This window comes from Anopheles funestus, chromosome X (assembly GCF_943734845.2).
Source record: "Anopheles funestus chromosome X, idAnoFuneDA-416_04, whole genome shotgun sequence".
Taxonomy (NCBI): Eukaryota; Metazoa; Arthropoda; class Insecta; order Diptera; family Culicidae; genus Anopheles; species Anopheles funestus.
Window position 1 is genome coordinate 6538228 of NC_064597.1, and position 25761 is coordinate 6563988.

The 25761-nt window shown below is 42.7% G+C and overlaps 3 protein-coding genes across 13 annotated transcripts in view; 1 reads left to right on the plus strand and 2 right to left on the minus strand.

Annotated features, from left to right (window-relative positions):
• Positions 1-3680: 3680 nt before the first annotated feature.
• LOC125768360 (uncharacterized) overlaps positions 3681-25761 on the minus strand; it is a 74772-nt gene continuing 52691 nt past the window's right edge. The window contains exons 1-5 of one of the 7 annotated variants that reach the window (XM_049435939.1): positions 6762-7246; positions 5933-6601; positions 5329-5804; positions 4707-5056; positions 3681-3802 (exon numbers count right to left, since the gene is read on the minus strand). In XM_049435939.1, the coding sequence (XP_049291896.1) occupies positions 3797-3802; positions 4707-5056; positions 5329-5804; positions 5933-6576 (1476 nt within the window). In that variant the 5' untranslated portion in view covers positions 6577-6601; positions 6762-7246 and the 3' untranslated portion in view covers positions 3681-3796. Of the gene's footprint in view, positions 3803-3849; positions 5057-5328; positions 5805-5932; positions 6602-6761; positions 7250-9821; positions 10091-25761 lie in introns of those variants that run through there. The other 6 variants (XM_049435929.1, XM_049435948.1, XM_049435903.1 and 3 more) reach the window with 6 other exon arrangements.
• Positions 17420-24898, plus strand: LOC125768338 (uncharacterized). Of its 5 annotated transcripts, none has more exons than XM_049435843.1 (4): positions 17420-17966; positions 22419-22694; positions 22777-24028; positions 24083-24898. In XM_049435843.1, the coding sequence occupies exons 1-4, from the start codon at positions 17964-17966 to the stop codon at positions 24499-24501; spliced, it is 1950 nt and encodes a 649-aa protein (XP_049291800.1). In that variant the 5' UTR covers positions 17420-17963; the 3' UTR covers positions 24502-24898. The 5 variants fall into 5 exon arrangements, with proteins under 5 accessions (XP_049291800.1, XP_049291808.1, XP_049291768.1 ...); XM_049435851.1 differs by having other exon boundaries at positions 24116-24898; XM_049435811.1 differs by having other exon boundaries at positions 22777-24898.
• On the minus strand, positions 21004-21733 carry LOC125768382 (U-scoloptoxin(16)-Ssd1a-like). The gene is made up of 3 exons (XM_049435963.1): positions 21497-21733; positions 21290-21413; positions 21004-21217 (listed from the first exon to the last, which is right to left on the minus strand). Exons 1-3 carry the CDS (start codon positions 21603-21605, stop codon positions 21106-21108), a joined length of 345 nt encoding a protein of 114 aa, XP_049291920.1. The 5' UTR covers positions 21606-21733; the 3' UTR covers positions 21004-21105.

The following is a 25761-nucleotide window of genomic DNA, read 5'->3' on the forward strand; positions in this document are numbered from 1 at the left end:
GGGCCTCAAACAGGTGCAGGAGGGGGTGCGGCGGTGAAAAACCAAAAAAGAAAAAAGCAAAAAAAAATTGGACCCACGAACCGACGAAAATGTGAAAAATCAAAGTGAAAAAATACGCTTCAAAAATTCAAAATCTGGTACCATCGATTAGAAAAAAGCAAAAAAAAAATTGGGCTCACGAACCGACGAAAATCTGAAAATCCAAAGTGTAAAAATACGTTTTGGTTTTTGAAGTGCTACCTCCTCGCCTGGTATGCTCTCCTGTTACTTGGTTGCTGCAACTGGTACTTTTTCGATACTTTTGGGTACTTTTGGATTTCGAAAACTACCAGGCGAAATGGTTTGAAGTAACAGGAGAGCATACCAGGCGAGGAGGTAGCACTTCAAAAACCAAAACGTATTTTTACACTTTGGATTTTCAGATTTTCGTCGGTTCGTGGGCCCTATTTTTTTTTTGCTTTTTTCTAATCGATGGTTCCAGATTTTCATATTTTGGAGCGTATTTTTTCACTTTGATTTTTCACATTTTCTTCAGTTCGTGGGCCCAATTTTTTTTTGCTTTTTTCTTTTTTGGTTTTTCACCGCCGCACCCCCTCCTGCACCTGTTTGAGGCCCCCTAGACCCCTAACTTCAACTGTTTTAGACTCCTTGACTCCTCATGAATCAGTTGGCATGAAAATTGATGAAATATTTCATGAAATTTTTCATGAAATATTTCATGAAATGTTTCATTTTTTCTGTGAAACTTTTCATCGTTGAAATATTTCATGAAAAGTTTCATTTTTTCTCTGACACTTTTGAATTTTTGAAATATTTCATGAAATATTTCAAAATTTTAGTTTTTTGCGAATTACTTGAAATCCTGAGGAGATAGACATCAACAATGTTCAGATGCTTTGTGTAGAATTTCATTCTGCATCTTTACATGTGTTTGACATACCTGTTCGATCATTAGTACTAAAGTTATTACCAAAAAACCTTAGTGAAATATTTCAAAACTTTCTTTATTTGCGAATTACTTGAAAACCTGAAGAGATAGACATCAACAATGTTCGGATGATTTGTGTAGAATTTCATTCTGCATCTTTGCATGTGTTTGACATACCTGTTCGATCATTAGTACTAAAGTTATTACCAAAAAACCTTAGTGAAATATTTCAAAACTTTCTTTCTTTGCGAATTACTTGAAAACCTGAAGAGATAGACATCAACAATATTCGGATGATTTGTGTAGAATTTGATTCTGCATCTTTGCATATTTTTTGCATACTTTTCGGATCATCAGTACTAAAGTTATTAACAAAAAACGGAATTGAAATATTTCAAAATTTTCTTTATTTGCGAATTACTTGAAATCCTGAAGAGATACACATCAGAAATGTTTGGACGATTTGTGTAGAATTCGATTTTGCATCTTTGTATGTGTTTTACATGATTGTCCGATCATTAGTACTAAAGTTATGACCAATAAACCAAAGTGAAATATTTCAAGATTTTCTTTCTTTGCGAATTACTTGAAATCCTGAAGAGATAGACATCAACAATGTTCGGATGATTTGTGTAGAATTTCATTCTGCATCTTTGCATGTGTTTTGCATGATTGTCCGATCATTAGTATTAAAGTTATAAACAAAAAACGGAATTGAAATATTTCAAAAGTTGATTTCTTTGCGAATTACTTGAAATTCTGAAGAGATAGACATCAGCAATGTTGGGATGATTTGTGTAGAATTTAAATCTGCATCTTTGCATGTGTTTGACATACCTGTCCGATCATTAGTATTAAAGTTATAAACAAAAAACGGAATTGAAATATTTCAAAAATTCCTTCATATCGCGATTTACTTGAAAACCTGAAAAGATAGACACACACAATGTCTAAATGATTTGTTCAGAATTCAATTCTTCGTCGTTGCATATTTTCCGCATAGTTGTCCGATCATTAGTACTAAAGTTATAACCAAAAAACGGAAAAGAAATATTTCATTTTTACTCTTTCGCGCCCTTCTTTTCACTCAATAGTGCTTTGAATCAATGACAGAATCTTCTTTTCTGGCCTGCTCACGGTCGAGCACGTCGCGTAGACATGGCCTGATCGCCAATCCGTTTCCAGGAAACTCGGTCCAGGGCTGCAGTCCTCCATCCACGGCTGCATCAGATCTCCGATAGGTTTGACTCCAGCTGATCCAGCCAACGAACTCACTGTGCTCCTCTCCGTCTCGTGCCGAACGGATCGCTGACGAGCACCTTCTTGGTAGGGCATGAGTCCAGCATCCTCATCACGTGCCCCAGCCATCGTATCCTTCCGGCTTTGACCACCGTCAGGATATCTGCACCGCCAAACAGCTCAGCTAGCTCGTGGTTCATTGTCCTTCTCCACACACCCTGCTCGCACACACCGCCAAAGATAGTCCTTAGCACTTAGATAGTCCAGGACTCGTACCCGTAGAGGACTACCGGACGTATCAGTGTGGGATATATCGTACATTTCGTGTTTTGTTGGAGCCTTCTGGATCGCAGGAGTTTGTGGAGCTCGTAGTAGGCACGATTTCCCTTAACAATGCGCCATCGGATTTCGCTGCTCATGTTGTTGTCCGAAGTTACGATCGTACCAAGGTAGCAGAACTCCTCTACCACCTCGAGATCGTCGCCGTCAACTGATACTCTGCTCCCGAGTCGGGCTCTATCACGGTCAGAGCCTCCGGCAAGCAGGTACTTTGTCTTCGTCGCATTGATCCTCAATCGATTTCTCAATCGGCAAATAAAAGAATAAAAAACAAAACAATACATTAAAAAAATTCTAAAAAATTGAAAATTTCATAAGGCTACATATAGCCTAAGCATTTTTTTGGGAAATTTATCAAAAATTTTATAAATTGTTTTTTTTTCAATGCGAATTGCTTGCAATAAGTTTCTTTTCACTCAAATAATGCTTTAAATTAAAAAAAGAATAAAAAATCAGAAAAAAATTTCAAAAAAATTTTCAACTCGAAAATTTCATAAGGCTTACCCCTTACGATTTTTTTGGGAAATTTTGCAAAAAAAAATAAATTGTTTTATTTTAATCCCAACGGGTTGCAATGAGTTTCTTTTCACTCTAATAATGCTTGAAATAAAAAAAAAGAGTGAAAAATAATAAAAACAAATCAAAAAATTAAAAAAAAATGAAAATTTCCTTCATTTTTGCACCAACTTTTGCCTATAACTCGGTCGGTATCCAACGGATCGCCAATCTTGAACCTGTGGTCGATAGATGGCATCAATGGCTACATTTTCTTCTTGGACGGCCATGCCCTTAGATGTCTGTGCCAGAAGTTATTCGAGGAACCAAGTTCCTTACCCTGTTTGAGAAAATGTAAAATTTTCCTCATTTTTGAGCAATGTAGCAACAATTTTAAATGTGATATATTTTGATGGGAATTTGTTGCAATAAGTTTCTTTTCAATTAAATAGTGCTTTAAATTAAAAAAAGAATAAAAAATCAGAAAAAAATTTCAAAAAAAATTTCCACTCGAAAATTTCATAAGGCTTACCCCTTACGATTTTCTGAGAAATTTTGCACAAAAAATTAAATTGATTTATTTTAATGCCAATGGGTTGAAATAGGTGTCTTTTCTCTCAAATATTGCTTTAAATTAAAAAAAGAATAAGAAAAAATTAAAAAGTTCTAAAAATATGAAAATTTCATAAGGCCTTACCTTTGTTTCCTTTGCAGCGGGTAGTGATCCTGTTCTGCATTGTTGTGAATTAAATAAGTTAAATTTAGACTCAGAAATCCAGAACGCTTCTTGCCATTTCATCGCTGCAACACCGTCATCGTCAGTTGAAATGAAAAGATGAAGCCCATCCTTTAAAATCCTACATCCAGTGCGTTTAGTACAATTTATTTCATAACCACCGTTGGGGTTATGGTGTATGATAGTACATTTATTTCTTAAAATTCGAAATAGAATGCGAATGTGGCCTAGTTAGTTTGCGTAAGTCACCTGCCGTGAGTTGGCCAGCCCGTCCACGTTAGCTAGCGCGCTTGACGCACTTCAATCATTGCAAATATCGTTGGATAATCGCTAAGCTAGCAGAAGGAACTCCAGAGAGGATTGCACTCGATATGTGTGGTATTGTGTGGTTTTGTGTGTTTATAATTAATCCTCTCTACGATGTCTTTTCGATCCAGCACCCGACGAGACGCTGTTTTGCTGGGTAGGGCATTCTATGCAAAAAAAACCCCGAAGCACACTTTCGTGCACACGTTGCGAATTCTTTTCACCCACTTTGGTCACACACTGCACGGAAGTGGAGTAGCGCACGCAACCCTTTTTGACGGCTGCAGTTCGTGAAATGCTTTTGGGTAAATTACCCCGGCGTCATTAGTGGCGGCTCGCTGTAGGCAGGGCAGTGTCTCCAGCGCCGTCGCTTGGCGTTCACCGTATTGTCAATACTGCGCCGGGAAGGAAAGCGATCGTGAGCGATGTGGGAGGGGGGGAGGGGGGAGAGAAAGATGGGAGCAGAAGGGTTTGGAGGAAGAAATGAATGATTGAAACATAAAACTCCCGCTACTACGTGTAATATATGGACGTGACCGGAACATCCAGGAAAAATGAAAAAAAAAACAAAAAAAAAATCCCCGCCCCAGGTTAGGTGGGTCGCGCAGTGAAATGGTATTACGTTCCCGGTGGTCGGTTGCATGGTAGTTGTGGGACGATTACCTCCAGATGGCTTTTCGCGTGCAGTGTCCACTCTTCCCGGGTGCCAAACATCCGACCGCACAGTTCGCAGGGCCAGGATAGTGTATGATGCGATTGCTGTACGCCGATACTGCCCAGCTGCGTTCCTTCGGACGATGCAGCGGACTGCGAATGCTGGTTGGAAGGAACTTGCTGCTGCTGTTGATGGGATAGTTGAGTATTCAACTGGTGCTGCTGCTGTTGCTGCTGATGTTGTTGGTGTTGTGCGGCAATGTTGTTCACGACGGTTGTTAACGTTTGTGTCGCTAGCGCCTGATGATCGACCAGCATTGGCGGCTTATTGTCTTCCGTTTTGAACTCTTCTTTTTCCGCTAAAAACAAATGGAAAACGGGGGAAAGTGCATATGTGTGCGGAAGGTATTACGGAAATGGGGAGGGAGGAAAGAAGAAAGAGAAACCGATTAGCATGCAAAAAATGGTAAAAGTGGTAGCGTTTTGTTTGTTGATTATGATGCAAGAAAATCAGAAGCGACGGAGTGTCTTCCCTGGGTATAGATACTGTACACATGTGGGATTCAGCATCCCGTTCACCCCCTCCAAAAAACCACCCTCCCCGTTAAAGCAAACATGCCCAGATCCAAACCTATCGTGAGAGACCGATTCTGGCGCTTTCCGAGTGGTGCAATGTTCGTCGGCGTAACGTGTTTGAACTTGTTCATGTGTATCACCAGCTTGTCGCGGCGCGCGAACGCCCGATCGCACACCTCGCAGACGTATGGCTTCTCGCCGGTGTGAATGCGCATATGGATGGTTAGCTTATCCTTCCGGGCTAACCCTTTCCCGCACACGGTACACTCGAACACGGGTTTCGGTGGTGCGGACGGATCCGCCGGCGACACCGCCGGTTTCCCTTTGGCCGGTGTCGTCTTCGAGCGTGAGGCACCGGAGGTGGCGGCGGCCGCTGCTGCTGCAACGGCAGCGACCGCTGCAGCAGACGATTGCTGCACCTGCTGCAGCGCTTTCAGCCGGGTGGCCGGATGCATCGAACCACCTTCCGCGTACGGTTCGGTGAACGGTATCAGGTTCGGCCGCGGTATGTTGGGCGGTATCTCCGGTGACCTGGGATACCGTTAACGTTCGTGTACGTTCGGTTACAGCAAACGTCGTGCGATAGCGGAAATGGGAAAAGAAAAAGGTTGATGGTGAGGTTAGATATAATCTAGCAGTAGCGGACAGGATCGATGTACCAATTCCCCAAACTTTGCAGAACGCGTACTCCACCTTCAAATCCCATCCCGACGTCATCCGGCACGGTGAAGGTGCTGCTGCCGCTGCTGCTGCTGCTGCAACCGCCCCCACTACCACCCCCGTTACCGGTCGCTGTGGTGACCGCGGCACTAGCGCCGGTGGTGGTACTGGTGACGGATGCAGCAGAAGCAACAGTGTCATTGCCTGCGTTTGCCGCACTACCGTGCGTACCGGCATTGATTTGCGGCACCTTTATCGTGCTTGCGTAGTGGCTGACGTTCGTATTCGGGAGGGCGGAGGGTGTGCTGCCGGGCTGTTGCTGCTGTTGTTGTTGCTGCTGCTGCTGCTGCTGAGATTGATGTGCTAGCTGTCCCTGTTGCATGAACGAATGACCATCGTGGCTGGTTTTTGTTTTCTTTACAGCACGCGAATAACTTTGACTGTGTTGTTGTTGTTGCTGTTGTTGTTGCTGCTGCTGCTGTTGTTGTTGTTGTTGTTGTTGCTGCTGTTGTTGTTGTTGAAGGTGCTGCTGTTGCAGTTGCTGCTGGTGATGCTGATGCTGAAGCTGCAAAGCAGCTTGGGCCATTTGCTGCTGTACGGCCATGTGAGCTTCCAGGTAGGCGTTCTTTTGTGCGGGTGTCATTGTGTCAAACGTTTACTGTTCCATCCTGCGGATGAAAGGAAAATGATGCCAAAATTAGCACACGTTTAGAAACAATGGAAAACCGGAACCACATTCCTTGCGGTGGTGCCGATGGCTAGACGCAGGAAGTAGCGGACACTGTTTAGCAATAATTGCCCCCTTGTGATGTAACGGCGGCTTCTTACTAATGTAACGTTGTGAGCAGCTTTAATGGCAAGCAGCATCGGCGCTGACGGTGGCACGCACCGCCACAAAACCAAGATGCAGATTTGTCCTCCCGTCGGGTCAGTTGGTTTACGCAGCCATGTTCAACATGCCGTAGTCGTGGTTTGCCCCAAATGTAAACTAAAAGTGTTCGCCGTCAGCGAGCTGTCAAGTATGTCCGTCACACGCGTACACGGGCGTACGTATGTTTGCGTGTGCACTTTGCGTGAAGATCCGTAAGCAGCGCTGCGTCATGGCAGTATCGAAGCTGTTGCTGCTACCACGCCACGCTTATATGCTATCCCATTCGATGCGTTCCCGCATCGTTCTCGCTATCTCTCTCTCTTTCTTCCTCTGGTTTGCATGTTTTATGCGCTATGCTATGCTTTTCAATCGGTCGTATCGATCGTACGGAAAGAAGCAATAGCAGCAACAACAAACAGGAAAAAAACATAAAACCAATATACAAGTGTGTGTGTGTGTGTGTTTGTTGGGATATGCGAAAGGGTGGGAAAGGGCATGTTTACAATCCGTTGACGTACGCATTTTTTGTCGGCCTCAACGAGAAATGTTGTGTTTATGGGGATTTAAATTTGGCATGACGGACGGAAAACATCACAATTTCCATTTCGTACACAACACGGGTCAAAACATATAGAATATTGTTTTATTTCCTACACGCATACAGACACATTACAGCTACTCATAAAAGTGCATCTGATAAACATTATCGTTTTTCATTGTGGATTACATTTTTTTTTCAATGTAATTCAATTGAAATGAGGAATGGAGTTTTATTTTGTTCGTAAAACATTTTGTAATTTGTTTTGAAAATATTTGTTTTGCTTTTAAACTTATGCAGCGTATGCATTACTTTACAATTGCATTCAAAAATAATCGCTGCAACATAGAAAATGTTTGTTTCCCTGTGGTCAGTGGTTGGCAAGCTGATAAATCGTAAAACCGGGAAACAAGCACTCTAAATTTGAATGTCCATTTAAATCATTTTAGTACGTTACGTTTAGTACGTTTGAAAGTCTAATTATCTTTTCTAAAAAAATCAAATTACAAAAAAAATAGAAATTATTAAAAAAAAATTGATTGATGGTCTTCACATGACAGGACCGGCATTCAAATCTCTTCCGGACCGGAAACTTCTAGGTACAGAAATGACAAAATAGCATCTACTTCGGTGTTTGTTGGATGTAAGGACACTAGTGACTAGTGACACTAGTGAATTTTACCGGAGTCGGATCGATCCGACTCCGCCGCCACCTGGAGTCGGAATCGGAATGACTCCGGCAAGAGCGAGAGGGAGGGTGGGGGGGTGGGGGGTGGTAGTATTGAGGCCTGGACAATTAACAGTTTACCCATGGCTGCGGGTGAAGTTAGAGGGAGGTTGGGGTGTTGGAGTCCTTTGGACTCGGTCTCGACCGGACTCGTTTGGACTCGATCGGACTCGTTTGGACTCGGAATCGATCGGGATCGCTCGGAATCGACCGGACTCGTTTAGACTCGGAATCGACCGGACTCTATCGGACTCGACCGGACTCGACCAGACTCGACCGGACTCGACCGGACTCGACCGGACTCGTTTGGACTCGGAATCGACCGGACTCGATCGGACTCGACGGGACTCGACCGGACTCAATCAGACTCGCCGGAGTCAATTTTATTATTAATCGGAGTCGGAATCAATTTTTCATACAGTGGATCCACGATTCCATTCCGGATTACCCATCACTAAAGGACACGAAACGAATTGGCAGATACTGGCTGAAAGGGAATGAATTTCAATAAGATTTATGAAAGATGGATCTTTCTCAGAATTCTTGTACCGATGCATACTGGTGCATTCCAACTAAATACGAATGATGTCGGGAGAAGATATTAATAAATCAGAGGTGGTCCAAGATTTGCCGAAGTTGGGGAATTGCGGACATTGGTCGTTCCATATAAGGTCATGTGGCTTTGAGAGCTACTAAATCCACAACACGTTAGATGTAAGCTTATGCCCAGGGAAAGGATATTAGAAAAGGAACACGGTTAGCCGAGAGCGAGAAGTAAATCACGTAGTAAATCAGAAGCGATGTCCGGTTTGAGCAGCACCGAGTCGCCAAAGATCGATGAAGGTTTGATATGGATAGATGTGAGACATTTGCATGTTTTTGCTGTTTTTTTCCAATGTCTTGAAGGATGCACCCTTAATGTAGGGCGTTTTGGGTGTTGATTGTTGTTATGCAGAGTTTCCTTCTTTTTCTCTTCCCAAATAGTACACGAATAACCTAATTTTTTGGGCCTGGTAGCAATGTTATTGTAAGCAAAAGTATTTGTAAACATGTACGTCAAGTTTTGCACAGTATTTTCTTGCTTTCTTGGGAGAGGAAAATTTTCGCACTCTTTTCACTGCCGGAAAGCGGGGTTTTTCCCTCCCAGGGGCACGACACAAAATCGTATGTGGCTCGTTCGGTTTTGCCCAAGAGCCAACTTACTCTGAGCAGTATCACTGTGCTGAGATGGCATCAAACTCACCGCTCAATCGCTGAGGTGAGGTTTGATCTCACCAAACCAATTCATAGCCGGCTACCACTTTTAATCGCTGGTGTGAGGTACATCGATCGATAACGGACAATACATTTGGGGTTTTTGTATGCGAACTATATTGGAAATACAAAAATGCGTGTATTTTTTTTTCGATGCACTAAAAATTCCCTCCCAGAGCAAGGTCGTGATGGGTCGGTGATTCACTTTTTGGTGTTTTTTTGATATTTCGTATCGGCTTATCGGCTTTTCTTCACCACACCGGATAGTGGAGATTTAGCTTAAAACGCAGCTAATTTAGAGCTGTTGAACTGTGGGTTGATGGAAGTTTGTTCGAAGACACAGACAGACAGGAAAATGCACCCAACATCTTCACCTAAAACACGGCACTAATCCACTGACTACTCGAATGCGGTAATTACTGCGTAACAAACGACTTCAAACGAAACCGTGTCCCGAACCGTATGGACTTCATTGCTATCCCGTCTGATGTATCTTACCTTGAATCATGCGTCCGGTTCGGTAAATTGCATATTTATGTGCGATGGAAAAAAAGGGCCCGGATGCACTTCTTACTGTCGGAACTAGGTTCAAAATGGAAAACTCTTAGTGCGGCACTGGCTACTTCCAGAATATTGAATTTCCTGCGAGAGCATCACGGGCCCCCAACTGTTCTGACATAGGTGAGCGTGCCGCCTAACAGCCGAAGGATGTTTCCGAGAGAGCGCGTCAAATTACGAGTACGAAGAGCGAGTTCGGCGTGCGGCGTGCGTATTTCACTATTCCGCCTGTAAATGAAAATGTTACCTGTAATGTGCAACACAAAAAAAAACAATACAAATGTGAAAAGCTGTGTTCATTTAACTGCTGGTTTTCCTTTAAAAAGTTAAATTATTCAAGAAAAAAAATTGAATTTTCATTTTCTACACACGTGGGGCGAAAGCAGACATAAGCACATGTTCGGTTTTGTTTTGTCAAAAAACATACACAAACAAACAAAAAAACCTTTCAACGGTTGGTAGTAAAACACTTTTGGCTAACTTTTGGCCTTCTAAGCCAAACAGGAAGAAAAAACAGAAAGAAAACATAATTCAGACTTGTGGCGGTTCGAGTTTCCAATTGACTTTTCAAGTGCAGCTCAGCAAATCGGCATAAAAAGTGTTTTGCTCTTAGCTTTATAGGAGTGTATGTACACACATACACACACATGTAAACAAATAGTGTTGAAGTTTGCATACTTCGACAGGTTATCGTTCGAGCAAGTGGTTTTTTGATATAAGGTTTAGCGATATTTGCTAGTGTTGTGCTTAATGAATCTTTTGAAAAGAGTGATTCACATGAATCTTCACTGACTCTTCTCTGAATCCTCGATGATTCATGAATCTTTGAAATTTAGATTTTTAAATCATTGATTCAGTTCAAAGATTCATTCATGATTCATGAATCTGAATCCGATTCATCCAGAATCCGATTATTATTCACTTTTTTGGTTTTTATATTTAAAAAAAGCAAAAGCTTAACTTTGTGGAGTAGGAAAAGTCAATATTTAAAGCGGTACAGTGATCGCGAGTTAACGAACAGAGTTTCACGAACATTTATGTTTCTCTCTGTTACCGGTTTTATGTTGTCGTTGTTTCAAATGCTGTTTTCATTTCTATTTCTAGTTTAAGTTTTAGTTTTCTCTTGTCTTTTTTTTGTTGGTCGGTTCGCTGAAGCGAATGGAATGTGCATCTATGCATTTTAAATTTATGCAATCTGGCGGCGCAGCATAAATCTTTACTCTCACCTCAAAAAAAGGGGTCGCCGGCAAAAGGGTGCAAACGATCATCCGGTAATTATTTCATTTTTGCTTTGGTACGTACAATGACCGGCTGAAAAGGGCCGATAAGTCAACGATTGGACTTTTTGTGCTGTTTCGCTTTGCCTGGTTAAACGATATGCTTCAAACCTTTTTTTTGTCTAAAAGCCTTTTGTTTGGAGTCTTTCGCGTTGTACAAGTTTATTACCAGATCAGAGGTATGGTAAGGTATATCTGATAAGCATTACCAACCAATACTACGTTTTATGTGCCTTTTATCTTTTACCACAACAACTCCTTATGTATAGCAACATAACTCTCTGACATTTGTGTAAAGCACACGAAAACAAAAACCAAAAAAAAACTAGGTTTTTGAACATTTTCATGGTCAATAAATTCTCATATTGATGAACGGAAGATTTGTTTTGCTTCCAATTATTAATTCAACCCTAAGAAGCGTGTCCAAATTTTGACCCATTCCGGAGGGATTTACTAACCTTTCAATTTCGCCCCTTCCGTCCTCGCACCCCACCCCCCTAAATACTAAGGGCCTAAGAGAAGAAAAACAAAAAAAGAAAATGATGGTGCTGGTGGACCGGTTTCAATTGATTGATTTATAAATTTTCTGTCCAAAAGGAAAATGTACCAAAAAAAAACCCCCGCAGAGTTCCAGAAAGCGGGAGCAAGAGGCTGTTGGGAGATGAAACAAAAAAAAAACAGCCCAAAACATGTATAACGTCTTATCTCTTTTCCGGAGATGTAACCCGCACACGGTTTCGAACGTTCAATCCGTACATTGTGAAAACGTGAAAACGATGTCGTTTTTTTTTCTTAATGCTTCTTCTGACCACTTTACACGGCGTAAGCGCAAACGAACCTAAAGAAAGAAGAAAAAGAAGAAGAAGAAAAACGAAAGAAGGTGAACCATACGTATACACCTTTCCGTTTAACAATTGCGACGGAATGTTATTATTTCGCTAATTGCGTATGCCACCGTTTGGCCTCGAAAAAAAGACGAAAAACCATAGAATAAAACGAAAGAGGAAAAACTGGTTGATGAAGCGAAGGGGGAAGAGGATGAGGAGGGGGGAGGGGTGCGTGTGTTTCTACTGCTAAGGAAGGAAGATAGTTGCTAACAATCCAGGGTCTATTCATCTTTGTGAGTAGCAGATGAGGATGAACATGATGATTATGGTTATCGTATGAGTTACCGCTCCGCTTCTTCGTCCTCAACTCCTCGCTCAAAACCCACGTCTAATCCGACCATATTTAACCCCTTTACGATGATGACGGCAAAAACGATGAGCATATGAAGATCGCCACGGTCGGCTATTGTTGTACCGGGTTGCACGGGAAAGTGAAATTTCCCGACCAACCCCCCCTCCTTCCCTCTCTCCCTTCCCGTTGTGTAAATCTGAACACGTTTACAATGCTGAGTGGGATTCCTCTAATTCGGGTTTCACTGTTTTAGCAAAGATTGTAATGAAACACTAAAAGAGAAGAAGAAAAACGAAGAAACTCCAAGATATCGTACGGAATATACGCTGTTCCCGAGTTGCCGTTTCTTGTGTTAAGAAACGAGGATAGCCTGCGAAAATAAATAGTGACACGATTAGGGCTAATGTACTAACTGACCTTCAACTCTTCGTGGATATAATATTGAGCTATACAGGAATAATTCCTGAAACAAAAATTTTGTCACTTTCATATCCCAAAATTCCTGGAGAACATCTCACAAAGCTCTCCAAAGATTCTGAAGTTATTCCTCTTCTTCTGGATATAAGTCTGAGTCATTCTGAGTAACAAAGGGAAAAGTTTCCGTTGGAATGACTCTAACCAAACGGGAAGGAAATTTGCATGCCGAACACCCGTTACAATCGATAAAAGCTCTGTAGATCATTTGATTTATTTAAAATCCTGAAGAGATAGACATCAACAATGTTCTCATGATATATGTAGAATTCAAATCTGCGTCTTTGCATAGTTTATTCATTCTTGTCCGACCATTACTACTTAAGTTATTATCAAAATACGGAATGGAATATTTCAAAATTTTCTTTTTTGCGATTTATTTGAGATCCTCAAGAGATAGACAGCAAGACTCAAGGTTTGTCCCTCGGGAATGAGAAGAGGTTGGATGATGGAATTAAACTGCGTCTACTTCTTCGGAAGATCGAAGAAGCGGAACACATGGCCGTGTAAATTAAAAAGTAATAGAGCCTAACAAACAACTCTGCATTTGACGATTTGCGACTTCAAAACTCAATATTTATTCAAAAATCCATACAGTTGCTTCTCTCGACGAGTTACTATTTTGAATTTTGTTTATGGTATTCATTTTGATAGATTGATTAATCGAAGAAAAACATCGATGAAGCTTTCGTCGACTCTAACGGATGTGCGGAATGCAAATTTGCTTCCCGTTTTGGTTAGAGTCTTTCCAACGGAAAGTTTTCCGTTTGTTACTCAGAATGATCGCTGTATGCTGCAATCTTAAAGTAGCCTAATACCTTAGCATTTCTTTATCTATTTTATTAGGATCTTTGCGTGAACTTCCCACCAATAACCCTAAGGACTTTTGTTGTTATTGAAGTAAACGAAAATTTGGGACATATAACAGACAAGTACACTGTCCTCAAAAGATCTCAAAACATCAGCAAAATGTTCCCAAAACCAAACTCCTGTTACCTTGTACATATTAAATACACGAGCGCAAAGCGATTAGGAAGAAACATTTAACGGGATTTGTACAAAGTTTTGACGCATCTTTCACTTAGTTCGCTTTTTGGTACCAGCAATCCGCGACAAACCGCGTACACACTTTCTCCCAGCTTGCAATGAATCAAGATGCTGATTGAGTACCTCATGTGCCTTCGGACGATGTGCGGGACAGTCCTCGGACGATGGAACCAACGGTACGGTGTCAGTAGCATCAGAAGTGTGGTAGATAATTATCAGCTTTTTTTTACCCTCCTTCTTCTGAATTGTTCGCCTAACCGTCAGACGTCACGTAAACTGAGCGTGTTATTTGATTAAAGAAGAAAAAAAACACATCTTTCTTTTTCCACCAACCGTTTTTCACTTCATCCAGGACAATAGGGCTACGTACTGTGGCGAAGGATGAGCTACACTGCGATCATGCGTACGGTCAGCGCTTTGGCAATCGGGGAGAAAGTGTGAATGTTCAGAGTAGATCAGTTTTAGCAGAAGTTTGTTTTTTTTTTGTTGTTGTTGTTGTACCGAAATTCCACATCTATTGAAAACGTCCGATCTCGGAAGAAAGACCTTTCTTGCAATTAGTCCAAAGTATTGGCCGAGAGGCGTATCGTCGAATGTGGAACGAACATTAATGAAAGGGTAGGTGTCGATGTTAGAGATGCAGGTTCTTCGTAGATATAAGCTGAGACATTGAAATTGATTCACAAAATGTAGTTCAAGCGATGTGATCTACGACCTTATTATCATCTTTGAAACCTATTTTTATTCAGATTTCGAAACCCGTTATGATTAGGCTCAATTTAAGAGTGACAGGATCAAACTATTATATCCGACAGCAACAAAAAACAACTTCAAGTAAAGTTCTTTGGTCATTCAATAATACATTTCAGTACTAATGTCTGAGGAATTTTGTGTAAAACAAAGCTTCAAGTACCAGCTGCTGCTACGATATGTTTCATGTAGCAAAAAACAGAGTTGTTTTTTAAAATAAAAGAAAAGCTAATAACAGGAAATGAAAAGCGGGGTGTGTTGAATTTAAATTGAACGAACAAAACGGGACCGTTACGCAATGTCGCAATCGCAATATCTAATCCGCAAACAAACAAAAAAATTGATAAATAATAAAACAAAACACTTCATTTAACATCTTTAACGGGGAAGTTCCGGGTGCTGTGCAAAGATAAGTGTCAAAAATTTTGCCAGTCAGCTTTATAAGCAACAAAAATAAAAAATAAATTAAAAAAACTTGCGCATTAATAGTTTTCACTTCGACGGGCGCCTAGCATTCTCCTGCCGGTGCCGGGGCACACAGCTGTGTATTCAGATATGTGTCAGGTATGCATCTGCAAAGCGTTTCCTAGTTCCTGTTTGATTGCTACTTTCTGCGCGTAACTATTTCCTGTAAAAGGTTTGCCAAACTGGTTTTTTTTCTGTAGTTGCTTTTGGCTCTGTTTGCTCCTGTATACTGTAACTAGTGCGCGTTAGCATTACGGTCCCGGAGCAGTCAGTTGTAAACCAACCGAAGAGAAGAAAGGAAATAAACTTGTTCGAGTTTTTCAATTTGCCATAATGGCGGGGTTGGCGGTATTTGGGCGTATTATGTGTGTGTTGTTTTTTGCTTGGTACGGCGAGACAACAAAAACGATAAGTTTATATCAGTGCGCTGCACATCGGTTCCCTATCAATGACGTAATGGTATTCTCTGGTACAGATTATGTCGCTTACAGATTCCCTCTTCCGGTACAATGCTTAACTGGTGACGTTTAATTGAGTGACATTTATATAACTAGACCATGTTGGTACATGAGAATTTAAAAGTACATCACAAAATGAATGTATTGAAGTCTAGCTTAAGTCTTCTTCAAATTTTCTAAGTCTTGGGTAACTATAAAGTCTGGTAGACGGGTTGCAGATAGAACAACTTAAGATATTCTTAGATATTCTTAAGACATTCTCCAATATTGAAGGAGATATCGTCTTCCTTTTGCAGCACTACAATATTGAAGATCTTGGTCTACTATTTCCGCTATATCCAGTAGATATTACTATATCCTATTGCTATATCCAGTATATCACTCCTGTCAGGTGAAACATAAACATCACTACAACTACACTATTATGATGTCTCTTTTGAGTGGGGTTCAAATCACTAATAACCTTGGGACACCTTTATCTTTGCTGTCTTTAACCTCTTTAAGTCTCTTTTGAATGGGGCTTACATCATTATAAACCTTGGGGCACTTTTAATATTACTGTCTTTAACCTCTTTAAGTCTCTTTTGAATAGGGGTTACATCACTATAAACCTTGGGACACTTTTAATATTATTGTCTTTAACCTTACGGGCATTACTACATCATGGCAAAATCCTTAATTCTCCAATAAAAACAAGAAAGGAAGTTATTACAATAGAAGATACCTTAATGAGGCAAAGTTTTAAAAAAAATTTAAGCTTGCCTTCATTTGTTGATGCTATCTCAATCAATTTAAGCTGAAGCTGATAGATGTGACACCTCGCTTCGTGTGTTCCACTAGCAGTATACATGTGATCTTTGGATGGGGAACTCGTCAATAGGGCTGTTACATTTCGATTAAATACGTACCTACATCCAGTTTGTTCATCGAGAGGAACTTGAGGAAATGAAGTTGACAGATTTGTCATCTCTACCTACGATCGCACGCGTTTGCACAATCTTCATACCATCTCGGGAGCAACCCGTCAGGTTTGGTAGCATTTCTCCGTTCGCAAGTGTGTTTCTAATATCTCGCGCATTGGAGCTTACCCCATTGCATAGTGTACTAGTCGGTCAGTTCGGACCCATGTCCCACGGTTACGGTTTTTGCGTGGCGCGCGCTTTTCCTTTCCTTCCTTCCAAATGAACTTGTGCCAATTGCTTTTGCTTTTTACACAACAGCTGAAGAATCGGGCTCGTGTTTTTTTTTTTTTTTGCAGTCATCTGATATTCCACATCTGCCGTTTCGACCTACGCGCGGTAGCATTTGGGTGCTTACCGTGTGGCACGTGGAAACGAGTTGTGCTTTCCGCCGAACGTTAAGAAGAGCAGGTTGGCCACCTTTGATCCAAAACCGGTAACAGTGGAAGCGTGCTCGCATACATATCTTGGACCTGGAATCACCGCCACGGTGTACGGTGTCCACGGCGCGCGCGACCGTATAATTCTGCCGGCGTAAAGGAAATGGAAAGAGATGAACTGCCAGTAGGTTATGGTGGCTTAAAGGGTGGGTTCGCTAAACTGTAAGGATGGAGAAGAGTGTGTTACACCGATGGTACAGCAAACATGGAACGAGGAAAAGGGCAGAGATAGTAAAAACAGTGTTGGGCAGACTATGAGTGAAGTGATGTACAAAAAAAAAGAATCAAAATAACGAGAGGAAGGCAATGAAAGAGGTGTAAGATATGGCAATGGCAATTGGAGCTTCAAAAGTTTAAAGTAGCCCCACAATCTTCAATCAACACACGGTTTGTTGAATATCTGGTAGAGCGGGAACGCGAACCCCTCCCCATCCCCTCCCCCCTCCCCCTCCTCCACCCGCCGCCTGGAGCGAGGTAGCAAGGCGCGAGAGGAGAGTAGGAGGGCATTGTTGTGGAAGAGGCTGGAAGAAATCGGGCAGAAATGGTAACTATGGTTTGCCAGCCGGTATAGGAAATCATTGGGTTGGCTGATTGGGTAAGCCGCAGCCGGAGAAAGGCTATAAAACCGATCGGAAGTGCTGGAAATTGCTTAGTTTCGGCCAGATTACCATCCCATGCGGTGCAGGTCTCAAAACGTGTGATCGTGCCAGTTCGCCAACACGCCAACACGACCGGAGTGTACTGTGGAGAAGCAATTCAGTAGCAACAGAGTGAGTGGATCGGCAGGATCGGCAGGATCAGCCCAGGTCCTTTTTGTGTGTAGTTTTGTGAACTTTGAACAGTGACCTACCGAACCGTCGTTTTGTCGAGTAGAACGATTAGTGAGTACGTGCGAGTGAGAAAAACTTTTTTTTTGGATAGAAATTTCTGGGCAAAGTTTTAAACTTCTCGTTCTTACTCCGTTGGTCAAGTGGTAGCTTATCAGCCGACAAAACTTCAATCAACCATCCGTGCGAATTTACTACCGACTGTCATGGTAAATCAGTCTATTGGAGGGTTTAAAAACTGTTTATAATCTTGAGTTTTTGTTGGTAAAAGTGATGCATCTCCAAAATGTTTAGTGATCCAAAGCTTTCCAATAGGTGGACGAACAGATACCCGAGGCAGACATGTTCCAATTGAACATCAGGAATATATTGAAAATATCATCAACTCTATGCTACAATACATATTATCCGGACAGTGTTGATAGTTTGAGAAGATATCGACAATTACTTCAGGAGATAAATACTTGGAATTTAATGGTCAACTTCACTGAGAGAATTTTTTTTAAATGAATTTATATTTTGATTATTTTTATTATTTAACATTTGCATTCCGCTAATTTGTGGTTGTAGAGTTTGTGATCTAGCTAAAAAAAATGACACTAAACTCCTTATTAAACACCACAAATCTCACATAACGAACGACTTTCAATACAACAACAAAAAAAAATCCATTAAATTTACGATTGAATCATCGCATCTAAATCATACAACTAAAGAGCAAAAAAAAAGCATCTTTTCCGGTGCAAATAAAACTAACCAATTATGCTGTAAACTGAACGATGCGCGTAAAGAAATCTTATTGCTGTAACGAATTTTACGACCCGATGAAACGAGCTTGAAGCACGTGTTAAAACCCGTAACGGAAAGAGTTGTAGAAACTATTTTCCACCTCATCAGTTTATAGCGTAGTGCCATAATATTTAAATTTGAAGAAGATTGAGCAACCTTTACAAATTATTACAAAAAAAATTTCTTACATAAATATGCAAGCGAATAAATTTAATTTTGAACGATTTTGGTAACATGTCTGAGGAGAAATTACTAACGAATAATTGGAAGGTACAAAAATCCAACAAGTGGCAAACTGATCTTAATGGCATGAATTATTATCTCAGCAACATCTACTTACATTCACTACAATCAGTACAGCCAACGAAGGCTGTCCAAACCTTTGAAAATAAGATCTTAATGAGGAACGTCTTTTTGAGGTTTTTTTTTTGCTTGAGCAATTGGGAAAGCTCACAGCTTCCAGTGTAATTGCATTTATCTACCGCTATAAGCACTGTGTGAACCCATATACATGTGGATTGGAAAACGTTTTCAAAACGATGTCGATGGAAACATCAGATGAGGGGAAAAAAATAATAAACAAAATTTGAGGAAAAATCGAACGGAGATGCTTATCACCCGTATTGGGTTGGTTTGATTGCTGTTTGCTGAAGAGACGATAAATTGCTAGAAATCGGAACCACGGTGATCGAACAAAGAAGAAAGTGCCGAATGCGCGTCTCCTACATCATCACCCCGAAGGGTAGGAGAGGGGCGGGGAGGTTGGGTTTTTCTTTCAACATACATCCCCATTACCAACTCCCCCCCCCCCCCCCCCTCATCTCCACAACTCTGTTCCCTGGTTTTGCCTTGCCACAGGGGGACGCCAGCGGTTCGGTTGTTTTTTTCTGGGTCGGTAGCGATCCCCCCATTTACTTTTGGGGGGGAGGGGAGGTTGGTGGAAAGCTTGTTTACACCCCGCGTGCCGTCTGTGGAGGTTGCGTGGAGGTGCGACAAACGGTCGACGCTGGTGTGTAAAACTTTCCATTTCTATCACTGCCCTTCCTGGTGCTTTGCAACGGGTTTATCTGCAACACTTTGGGGTTTTTTTTTGGTTTTGCAGAAAGTGTTATTTTTAGCGCACTTGCGCGTGCGGGTTTTTTTTTTAATGGAAATAGCCCGGCTAAAACGGGTAATTACAATTTTGCTGTATGCCAAGTAGTGATGGGTCATACGATTCATGTCATGGCTCGACCTGGAGTCGGGTTGCAACAGAATCGGAATCGACTCGTGCGTGTAGCGGGTCCAGGAAGACCCCGCAAGAATGCAAGTAAGTTCAGTAGTTCCGACCCGAACTTGCTCCACCCACGGATCGGAGTCGCCTACCGAAATCGTTGCACCTACTGGACCTTCTTCGATATGAATCCGATCCGAAATCGCTGCACCCACGGGTCGAAGTCGCTCATGGTAGCTTGCACCTACTGAACCTATTGAACCTGCTTTGACTCGAGCCTGACCCGAACTTGCTGCACCCACGGATCGGAGTCGCCTACTGGAATCGTTGCACCTACTGGACCTACTGAACCTACTTCGACCCGAGTCCGATCCGAACTCGTTGCACCCATGGGTCGGAGTCGCTTATAGTAGTTTCCACCTACCATACTAACTTGTATCTACGGATCGATCCGAGCCCGTTCGGATCGGCTAATGATGGTTCCGATCCGGTAGGTTCGGGTCGATCCACCCATCACTAATGCCAAGAGCCGTTTCAACATTATAGTGATGGGTAATCCGGAGTGGAATCGTGGATCCACTCCGACTCCGCGTATGAAAAATTGATTCCGACTCCGACGAGTCCGAATGGGTCCGATCGATTCCGGATGAGTCCGACCGAGCCGCACTAGTCATGGCCATGTACATTCCTACGTTTTGCAGGGCTTGGTCCTCGACCACCGCCTCCAACAAATCTGCCGGAGTCATTCCGACTCCTACTCCAAATGGTGGCGGAGTCGGACCGATCCGACTCCAGCAAAATTTATAATTTACCCATCACTACAACAATATGTCTAAATGCGTTGATAAGAGCATGTTCTTTAACACCCTGAAGGTCTTGCATAGTTTATGTCTCTATCTCTCTCTCTCTCACTCTCTCTCTCTCTCTCTCTCTGTCTCTCTCTCTTTGGCTTTACGACCTCTGAAGTCATGCCGGCCAATTTCTGGAATACTTTCTACTGGGGAACGGTCCGGATGAAATTTGATACCCGAGCCTGCCTAGTGCAACTGGCGCCGCTTATCACGTACTCTTAATAGTTTATTTTATACTGCGAACTATTGAAACCTTTCGTTGTATGTTGATTATTTCTGACTAATACTGAATCCTTATCAGCATTAGAACATACACGTACCATGATGAAGTAAGTGCAGGAAACACAAAAAAAACATATGCTGATAAGAAGGTGAAAGAATAATATACAGCTATTCTGTGTTGTGCAACTAAGAGTTATATATTTTGTTCTCACATCTGTCTCTTGATTCTTGAATCTGTGACAAAACGTTTCTTTATAACAATCGGTATATTTTTCATACTACATTCTCCGCACTCATTGCTACGTGCGGGCAGCAGTCTGGGTACGGTTTCGAATAATTCGTCTTAGTGATGGTCATTCCGGGGCCCGCTGCAATTACACCGCAACTAAAATGACGAGCGAAATGATTATTTACTCCTGCATTTACTCCACCTTTGTTTCACACTTGATGTACGTACCCGGCAACTTGCAGCGAATAATCATCACCGCAGCTCATCGTTTCACACCGCTCCGGACGCTGTCGGACTTCATTAACGGGAACCGATATCTTTAGTGTTTCATCATAGCAGTGACCTTCTTGATCTTTATAAGCAATGTTTTTTTGGGGAGAGTGTAAATTGGATTAAAAAATTAAGATGAATTAGCTATACCGCTTGAGTACCTACCTGGACTTTTCGCGTTGGGAATGATATAGACATACGCTTGCGAAACGGATGCTAAGCAAACAAACACCACTAATGCCACAAACACTAAACGGTTGATTGCCGGTTTCATGGTGATTTTTTCGTTTGATAGTTGATTTGCAAAATGTTTCGTGTGTTCACCTTTGTTCTGCCTGCAAGCCGGAATCGTTCCTTAACTACCGAGCGTTCGATGCGATGTGATTACACCGGCCGTACCACCAGGAACAACTGGTTACGGATCACAGCTGACTGGCAAACTTGAAGTTCATTAGGCTATCAGTTATTGATGGAAAGTAAAAACAAAAATCCGAAGAGCGACAAAAGCATAGAGATGGGCCATTTTAATCAACGCGAGTCAGCTGCAACCGAATGTTGAGTTGGGGATGGTAAAGATTTGGACTAAACATTTTGGGACAGCAGAGAGATGTAAACTTGTTTTGTTTGTTTTTACCAAGTCATCATAAACATCTCACCACAGAAGTAGGACAGCTGTGCTTAATGTACCCGAATAGAATAATATGGGATTTTTCAACAGTTTTTTTACATGTGCTAGTGATAAGTTTGTTTTGAGTTTTGAATTTTACTGAGACGCGTGTCAGTTGATAACAGAATAATGGCAAGGTCAATGAATAAACTTTGTTAGATGAATTTGATACGTTTTTTGGGTGGAAAATATAAATATTCTAAAAGCAGAATGATGTCATTGCATGGTTCTCTTTACATGTTTCACTTTGAATGTTTTTTTTTCATAAAATCTAGTTTCAGAAAAAAATATTGAAGATTTAGTGTCGAAAACTTCAAATTTCTTTGAAGCTAGAGTGTAATTTATAAATGAGTATAATGTTCTATTTGTCAAGTGAAGAATTCAATTGCAGTATACTAACTTTGCGATTTGTTTTCCTAGGTGTTGTCCACGAAAATGACTATATCAGCAGTACTGTTAGTAGTATTGGTGGTGATGACATCCGCGGAAGGTGTCGAACGGCGGCGGCCATTATATCGTCGGGGTTCTACAACAACTACAATAAGCCCGCTGACGGATGACAGTGAAGGTTCGGAGAGCAAGTTTAAACCGAACGGCAAAGATTTGTACACGGTAAGCGATTCGTATCCCGTGTCGGGTAGTATCGGCGGTAGCGGTGTATCCGGCAACTTTAAATCAGATGGCGATAAACTCACGGTAAGTGTGATGGATTCTGTGAAATGATCCATTTCGTAGTTGATCGCATCATTTGCTACGTTTTTTTTCTGCTATTTGACAGTCATTTTCGGAGTACACCTTTGGCAGCACTAAACTCTCGGGCGGTGGTACAGACGTCGGTGTGCTGGAAGGATCCAGCTCGGATGAAGAGTCCACCTTCAGCGCGTTTAAGAATCACAAAAAGGCTTCCCTTCTTCCCACGACCAATGCAAGCAACAAGGATAGGAAACCAAACAGCGGAGCGTTTGACTTTTTGAGTGGGGATTTTGCCAAACCGAAGCTGCCGACCGGTGGCAATGCGCATCTGCTCGATACGAGCTCGATCGTAGGGCTCGGTGGCAAGACGAAAGCGTCCTCGGCAATTTCGAGCAAATTTTCAATCTCCCATCCGACTCCGACCAGTAGCAGTAAGGCGGCCGGCAAACTTGCTCACCTGGACGACTCGACGGAGTACGATGTGTACGCTAGCCTTGGACACGGCGCTGGAAAGCCCAAGCTAGGTGCAGCCGGCAAACACCGTGGTGCCAGTAGCTCGTTTACTTCGGCCGCCGGCAGCTCGTTCGGTTTCGAGGGCAAGGTTAAGAAGGTACCGTTCAAGTACGAGGACGGAGGTATTGGGGCGCTTGCCGGCAAGGGCAAACAGAAGCCGAAGGTGTCAATCGACGACGACACGTTCGGTAGCAGTGCATCGCTTGCATCGGCCAGCAATCACTTTACCGGGCTGGGAAGTTTCGACAGTGGCAGCTTCGGTGGTGGCAACAAACAGCAGCAGGGTGGTCCAGGCTCGTCCAAGAACAAGTTTAACTTTGCCGAACCGCCGCCGCTGGTGAAGTCAACGCTCAACACCCTCAAGCACTTTGGCGAGGGACTTATAGGTAATGGCAATGGGGCTGGCCGAGCACCGTACGAGCTCGAAAGTGAAGAGAATTACAAATTCGGTTCCTACTTCGGCAAGGGCCATTACGGTGCCGAGGAGAGCTACGAAAGTTCGGCTGAGCCACTACCGAGCAAAGGGAAGTTCCCCAAGCTTGGTAGTGTTGGAGCTGCCGGTGTCGGTGCAGCCAACTTGGGTAGCAAGTTCGCCACCGACTTCGACGTAAAGAACATTAAGCTCACTAGCGAGGGTGGCACGTACGCTAACGTTGGACACAAGCTGCCCGGTACACTGACCAAAAACACCTCACCACACCACAAACTTCCCCAGTCGACACATCACCTGCCGCATCACCTTCAACATCACCAACAGCAGCAGACGCTGCCACATCCGGCCCAGTCACACGCACACCTACACCCGCACACGCTCGGCACTACCGGTAGCATTGTTAATCCTAATCCTCTCGACTTTCGGCCAAAATTTAAACTACAAGATGTCCCCAATTTGTATCCCGCCGACCATCTAGATGCCGGTATAGCGGCGAAGGGCCAGATCGAGAGCTTCCTCAACTCGGAACACGCGCTGAAGGACGAGTCACTGGTGGCGCAGCTGCTCGGCGACGGTAGTCCGGCTGCCCGGCCCCACTACCACCAGTTCCTGAAGTCGCAGGAGGACGAGAAGCTGGAGAAGGAGGCACTCCGGCAGCAGATCGAGTACCTGAAGGCGCAGGCAGCGAAGCGTCCGCTCGATCATGGAAACCCGAGCCGCCCGCCCATTGTCTCGAATGCCCAGAAGTTCCGACCGGTTCGCCGCATTCCCTCCCACGTGCGACTCGGCGTAAAGGCTCCTTACCCACTGCCCCGCATTCCACACTATAACGATCGTCCGTATAGCATCAGTTTCAAGATATAAACATCAGTACGATGCCAAAAAGCAAAACAAAATAAAAGAATAGGTGCAATCGCTGGTCGAGATCAGCCTCGGCCCCATCTACAGCCTGCTTCCGTAGGATCCACCTAGGCTACGTCTGGATAAACTGTCTGTCAAATTCCCTCACCTCACCCCAAGAAAAAACATTTCCTTCCTACACCAGGCGCACAGTCACAGTTTGTTACCGTTTTGTTACTATATGATCCTCCATTTCATTCATAGTATGTACGATTGAATTATTTATTTTTTCATTAGTTTGTAGAACGACAAAAAAGCTTCCTCCCCTACTCTATTGTTGGGAACTGGGTTTGGAGGAATTCCTTTTAAAAAGTTAGCGATGAAAATAAAACTATCAACAAATGGTTTGTTTCGCACAAAGCGTTATTTATGTTTGTAATGTTTTCACCTGTTTTGTGGTTATCTTCATTGGGCCGATGACATAAAAATCTTCATCTGCAATGACTGATGATTGCCATCTTCTTCAACAAAATCGTAACTTCTTCTCTTGCTGGTGTTCGTCGAACTTTCTTCTGTCTGAATAAAGCTTCTATTATTTCTTATTTCTGTTACACAACAAATAACAGAAGGAAGGAAATTAGGTAAAAGGGATTAAAGCAGAAGACCTCGCACCAAGCGTTGTATGAGTCTCAAAAGATCTAGATCTCGACATCCCAATCCAGGAAGCCTTAAGATCAACTCTATCGCATCCAACAAGAAAGTTCTTGAGATTTCAAACTCCACGCAATGGTTCAGAACAGGGTTCCTCCAAACTTTTTAGATGGCGGGACGCTTTGAGTGGAATAGCCACAGCTGAGGGCCAATCTCGGGATCTCTCGAGAGGGCCGTAGTTTGGAGACCCCTGGCCCAGAAGATGGTCCACATACTCCACAACCACACTCCTTCGACGTAGCCAGGTTAATATGCTTCAGATGTCTATCCAGAGCAAAATGATTTGACCTGAGCCGAGAAAACATTCCGATGAATCCACAGAGTGCCCAACAAATCAAGGCCGCAGCGACACTTGCGGAGAGATCAAGTATAGAAAACGGTGGAGTTCATCCGAACTAAGAAACTCTGGGCTAGATATGCGTCGATCGACCTTGACTGACGCCTGTTGTGGCCAGTGAGTCTGCCTTCTCATTGCCGGGAGTTCCACAATGAGAAGCCTAACAATTTGACAATTTTCCAATAAAAATGTCGTAACTCTTAACAGCCTACAAAATGACAGTTATGTAAAAACAT